The sequence below is a fragment of the Aedes aegypti genome, chromosome 2 (genome assembly GCF_002204515.2).
Source record: "Aedes aegypti strain LVP_AGWG chromosome 2, AaegL5.0 Primary Assembly, whole genome shotgun sequence".
Lineage (NCBI taxonomy): Eukaryota > Metazoa > Arthropoda > Insecta > Diptera > Culicidae > Aedes > Aedes aegypti.
The window spans coordinates 51,669,747-51,675,857 of NC_035108.1; the positions used below are offsets into that span (position 1 = coordinate 51,669,747).

The 6,111-nt window shown below is 37.2% G+C and overlaps 1 protein-coding gene across 1 annotated transcript; it reads left to right on the forward strand.

The window, feature by feature from the left end:
* Positions 1-1,714: 1,714 nt before the first annotated feature.
* Positions 1,715-4,307, forward strand: LOC5564098 (DNA primase small subunit). Its single transcript, XM_001648374.2, has 3 exons — positions 1,715-1,967; positions 3,041-3,995; positions 4,062-4,307. The coding sequence occupies exons 1-3, from the start codon at positions 1,832-1,834 to the stop codon at positions 4,255-4,257; spliced, it is 1,287 nt and encodes a 428-aa protein (XP_001648424.1). The 5' UTR covers positions 1,715-1,831; the 3' UTR covers positions 4,258-4,307.
* The last annotated feature ends 1,804 nt before the right edge of the window (positions 4,308-6,111 follow it).

Below are 6,111 nucleotides of genomic sequence, written 5' to 3' on the forward strand. Positions count from 1 at the left end.
CCATACAAAATACAAATTTTATACTCTTTTACTATCAATTGAAATACATTTCTTTAAATTGTTTTTGTATTGTACAACAATACACAAATTGTTAATCAAGACAATACATGAACAATATATCGTATTGTATTTTTATAATGTATGAACGAGAAAATATCTATATTTGGTACTTAACAACCCATACATTATATTGGAAAAATCTCATTTACCATACAGTGAACTGTTCAAATCAACATATTGTACTGCAATTGTATTGTCATTTTATAATTTAGTGTATTGTATTTCCAATGTTTTTAAATGATACTGTTTCAATACGTTATATTGCTTTTGTGTTGTATTTTTTATCCGGGATACTAAAGTAAGAACACAGATAACAGACGTTGAAGTCCGATTGTAAAACTGTGTAAGACAATTGGGTCCTAAAATTTTTAATGAAATCTTGTTTTTATTTAATAACACGAAAAAGCATGTTACTGTAACTACTTTAGCAATTTTTCCCGCTCAAATAATGGCTATATCATGTTTAAACATTAATTTAAAAATTTGGTCCATAAATGAACCTTGACACTTTTGATCATGTTTGACGTTCGCTTAGTCGACAAAAACACCACAGGGGTTTTAGTTCGACCACTGGGGTTGTTCCTATCTGACATTTCGTTAGGGACACGGAAAACAAAATACACTTAAAATTTGAGTTTAGGCCAAAGGATGTGACAAAATCTAAAAAAATGTTTTTTGGGCTTAAACCAACGAAAAATATTAGAAAATTGAGTAAACATGTGTTTTTGGCCTAAACTTAAGCGTTTGGCACTTAAATTGGGACAGGGCTTTAGGACCCTATTAACGGTCATTTTGAATGGCAACATAGGTACACTGAAACAAGCGTTGCAGTAATGAGAACCATGAACGTGTTTTTAAATTTACTATTCCAACCACGATTGAGCTATCATGAACGCTATTTATGTGCGTTTTGTTCCCTCTCAATCCAACCGCGTTCGATTCTGGTCTGCTGCAAGTTTTTAACCATGATATAGTAATTTTTACTATACAAATGGTGCCATGGTAAAATTGAATGCACAAAATATTCTAAATAAATGCGAATTTAGTCTGCACAAATCAAGTGGCGTTGTGTATTTAATTTAAACCTCTGATATAGTATTTTCAACCGCAACGTTGTTCTCAGTGTAGCAACATCGTGGTAGCGCTGTCATCGCTAAGCTCCCATGTCGATGTCAGTGGTGAATATGAAATATTTCAAGATAATGATATTCACCACTGATTGACGCAATTCGCTGTGTGGCAGCGCTAGTGATTGCAAAGGGTTTCAATTTGAACATTTACACAGGTTTTCAATAAATTTTTGTACTAGCATAAACATCTGTTATCTGTGGTAAGAATTAAAACATGTGTCCTCTAATCGTGATCAAACGTCAACATCCCACCGCATAATCGCTGGTGTTTGGAGGTGATTTTAACCTCCAAATTGCCAAATAACCTCCAAATCATCACCTCCAAGTTAGTTCTAATAACCTCCCTTATATGCGTTATATGAAATATGGTGGCACGTCGATCGTCGCAAGTTTATCGTTAAACAGTCAAAAGCGTCCGTGTATCGATTCATCACGGTACGTGTGTGTTCGTCTGTTAGATTTATTTCAGTGTGTGGTCGTTATGCTGTCAGTTCCAACGATCAAAAATATCGAAATAAAACCAGAATGCCGTTTTTGTTTACAAAACATCTGCCAGTGGCGCGAAAACTGAATCGCATCTGTTGATCGAACGTTCTGTGGAGTCGTGTTTCGCTAAATAAATTAATTTTAAAACATTTAAAATGCCAGAGAAAGATGAAACCAGTTCAAAAGTGATTGAAAAGTTCAATCCCGAATCGATGCAGGATTTGCTTCCCATCTACTATAAACGGCTGTTCCCGCACATGCAATTTTACCGATGGATGTCATATGGCCTCTGTAAGTATTCGTAAAAATTTTATTCAGGAGCCGCCTAGTCGGAAAACCCGAGAAATCTTAGGGAATTTTAAAACACCGGGAATGATAGTCACCGAAAATTTCCACATAAGTTACATGGCTGGTAGCAGGTCTCTCTTAGAGACTGGTCACCGTAATAATGCCTGTAATAAGTATCTTATTTTACCTAAAAGTATATTTCCTTGACTTGATAAAAAGTGTAAACTAACAAGTTACCGTAAGAATAAATAAACAAATTACAAATTATACTCATTGTACCTAGTTAAGAGGAAAATAACCATCAACGTTTGACAAATTTTCAAAACCAGTTTTTTGCTCAAAATTGAAGCAATGCTCAAGAAAATCTATCATTGCTTTGAATTTGCTATCTAAAATACGATGATAGATTTTCATAAGGATTGATTCAAATTTGAACGAAAAAACTGGTTTTTAATGTTTGATGATTTCTGATGATTGAATGATGGATTCTTGAGCCTTAAACAAGGTGCAATTTTCTAGAGGCTCCAACGAAATCTTTATGGATTATTATGTGATTATTCAGTTGTACAAGACTATTTCTCTGATTCATCAAGGCAAAGCTTCAAGAACCCTTCTAGTGATTTCTACAGATTTTGTTTTTGGAATACATTCAGAGTCCTCAACGAAACCTTCCAGAAGCTCCAAATCTCACAGAAATTCCTGCTGTAAGTTCTCAAGGGATGCTTAGAATTTCAGGAATTTCTTCAGATATTTCTCCACTTATTTTGCCAATTTCTTCTGTTGATACTCAAGGAGGTCTTCCAACGATTTCTACATTTATTGTTACCTATTGTGTACGATAACTTGCTGTTTATACAAACGTTTGCTCAAGTCAAGGAAAAACAATTTTAGGATTAAATTACATTGGAAAGCTTTGTTATCCAATGTAATTTAATCCTAAAATTGTTTTTCCTTGACTTGAGCAAACGTTTGTATAAACAGCAAGTTATCGTACACAATAGCGAACAATAAATACAAAATACAAAATACAAAAACAATCAACAACGCATCCTTATTATCTTAATCGATAATTCCAGCGGAACCATCCGTATTCACGAACCGCGAGTTCTCGTTCACCCTACAAGACGACATCTACATCCGGTACCAATCGTTCGAAAACCAATCCGAGCTCGAGAAGGAAATTTGCTCCAAGAACCCGTTCAAGATCGACATTGGCGCAGTCTACAATGTGCGGCCCAAAGATCACCGGGCTAGCACCGTAATGAAACCGGTCCAGCGTGAACTGGTATTCGATATCGATATGACGGATTACGACGAGATTCGAACATGCTGCAATGAGGCGAATGTTTGCACCAAATGTTGGAAGTTCATGACCATAGCGTGCAAAATTATCGACGCTGCCCTGAGGGAAGATTTTGGCTTTGAGCATCTGCTGTGGGTTTTCAGTGGTCGGCGAGGTATTCATTGCTGGGTTTGTGACAAATCTGCGCGCCACTTGGACAGCAAGGGCCGCTCTTCGGTTGCGGAATATTTGCACATTTTGATCAGCGGCGGCGAAGGATCCGTGACACGGGTCACTTTGGGCGATCGGATGCATCACTCCATCAAGCGAGCCCACAAGATAATCGAACCATTCTTCGAGGAGATTTGTTTGGTAGAACAGAACATGTTCGGCACCCCGGACGGGTTGAGAAAGCTCCTGGCCATGGTTCAAGATGAAGGTGTGCGACTTGATTTGGACCGGAAACTGAAACCCCACGTTGGAAATTCCAAAGCCCTGTGGAAAGCTTTTGAAGCCTTTTTCGAAAGTTTGAGGGTGTCCGGTCAGAACAAGGGTCGAAGGTTCAAGCACATCATCGAAGAAACGCAACTGGCATTCACCTATCCCCGAATCGATATCAATGTCAGTAAGGGATTCAACCATCTGCTGAAGGCGCCATTCTGCGTACACCCGAAAACAGGGAAGGTGTGCGTTCCGTTCAACCCGAATGTGGCGGAGAAGTTTGACCCGACGCAAGTTCCTAACATAACGTAAGTATTTTCATAAAATTAAATGTAAATGGCAAACAACTGACTTCTTATATCTAACATTTGCAGAGTGCTACTAAACGAAGTGAGTGCATTCGATCAGAAACAGACTGCCGGTGGCGAGGAGGAACGGTCCCGGATCAAGGACTACAAGAAGACCAGTATGTTCAAGGGAACGGTAATCTTTGAGGAATTCCTGCGGAAACTGGAGCAAACGTTCAAGGGCAAAGCGATCGTAACGAGTGACAAGAAGATGGAGTTTTAGGTTGTGCAGGATACACTCTTTAAGGATTAAATATAAGAAATGTAAAAGTATGCTCGCTTGCATGTGTGTTTTCTTATCCTTAGTGTTAGTAAGCAAGTTCAACGAATCGGAACCATTTAATGTAAAGTTTTGACCATTAGAATCGTCTCATCTTCGATGGACAGTGATCTGGGACTTATTTCTGGTTTTGACTGAAAACTAATGCGCCCTTCAACAGTTGAAAAGGTAATCTGGCTTGTGACACCTGTGGTATAAGGGATAGTACTGTGGGACACAATTCAAATCCTCGCTCCAATCCCATTTTCGTAGAATTAAATTAACTACTAGGGTGCAGAGCTACTTGGGCACTTCCAATATTCACTATGGCATGGAGGTTTTTCTTGGTAGAATTGTCTGAAACTTTGCAATAAGAAGCATTTCAATACGACGCATATTGTAGCCAAATATGAGCTCAGTAGCTTTCAAAAACCCCACTGCTGAAGTGAAGCAAAATTGCCAAGAATAGGATCTGGCTCCCTATGTAGAGGTATTTCCAATAAGTTTTGATGTTCCGTTCGGTAATTATGAATTTTAGCTTGAAATTATCCCAAAAACAAACAATTGATTTGATGCACATCTAAATTTTCAACAAATTGACTGAAATTTTGACCAGAACTTCATTTAGACATGTAAATTTTGAATAATTGATTGATTAAATTGACGCTTATATTAAGCTGGTTGGTAATCCAATCCGCATTAATTTGATTAATTAACTTAGTACGCGTGGTAAAGATAGATAAATTACACTCCCGTGCATAAGTTTGGGTTCACCCCCTAAAAAACATGCAAAAGTGTTCAGTCCATATTTCTGTGATAACACGTCCAATTGTAACTCTCTAAGCCGCATACGAAAGACAAAGAGTTATTCTGACTTCGTATGTATTTTTCCAAAAACATTCTTTGAACTTTGTATACTAAATTTTTACTTAAAGTTATGACATTTTTCAAAAAACACACTGTAAAAACAAACCTAATTTTCTCAGCATTGGATCGACCAAAATTTTAAAACAAGGTTTCATTAGAATCGTAATCTTATATTCTTTGAGGTAACCTTACGAAATTTTGGCGAAAAAATCTGAAAAGTATTCAAAATCAATGAAACAGTCAGTCAAGTCATCGTGCAAAAGTTTGGGTTCACCCCTCAGTATGGTGTATCGTGCAAAAGTTTGGGTTCACCTGAACTTACCCAAAACTGTGAAATCTCAAACCAATCATGTACGCGCCATTATTTGCGCTCAAAAAAGCTTTAAACTTTTAAAATCGGTTGAAAAATGGCGGAGATATTGACAAAATTGTTGTGTGAGCGGCTCAGGTGAACCCAAACTTTTGCACGATTTGCATCATTATGAGGGGTGAACCCAAACTTTTGCACGATGACTTGACTGACTGTTTCATTAGTTTTGAATACTTTCCAGATTTTTCCGCCAAAATTTCGTGGGGTCTCTTCAAAGAATATTAGATTACGATTCTAATGACACTTTGATTTAAAATTTTGGTCGACCTAATGCTGAGGAAATTAGATATGATTTTTCAGTGTGTTTTTTGAAAAATGTCACAAGTTTAAGTAAAAATTTAGTATACAAAATTCAAAAAATGTTTTTGGAAAAATACATACGAAGTCAGAATAACTCTTTGCCTTTCGAATGCGGCTTAGAGAGTTTCAATTGGACGTGTTATCACAGAGATATGGACAGATCACTTTTGTATGTTTTTGAGGGGGTGAACCCAAACTTTTGCACGGGAGTGTATGTGCGATTTTAACCAATGACTCTTGTATGCTAGATGAATGCTTTACCAACTAGCGTAACTAATATA

Excerpts from the sequence above, each read along its gene's own strand:
- LOC5564098 (XM_001648374.2), top strand. The coding sequence starts at position 1,832 with ATGCCAGAGAAAGATGAAACCAGTTCAAAAGTGATTGAAAAGTTCAAT. Across the intron at positions 1,968-3,040 it reads ATGGATGTCATATGGCCTCT|CGGAACCATCCGTATTCACG; the intron begins GTAAGTATTCGT and ends CGATAATTCCAG. Across the intron at positions 3,996-4,061 it reads ACGCAAGTTCCTAACATAAC|AGTGCTACTAAACGAAGTGA; the intron begins GTAAGTATTTTC and ends TAACATTTGCAG.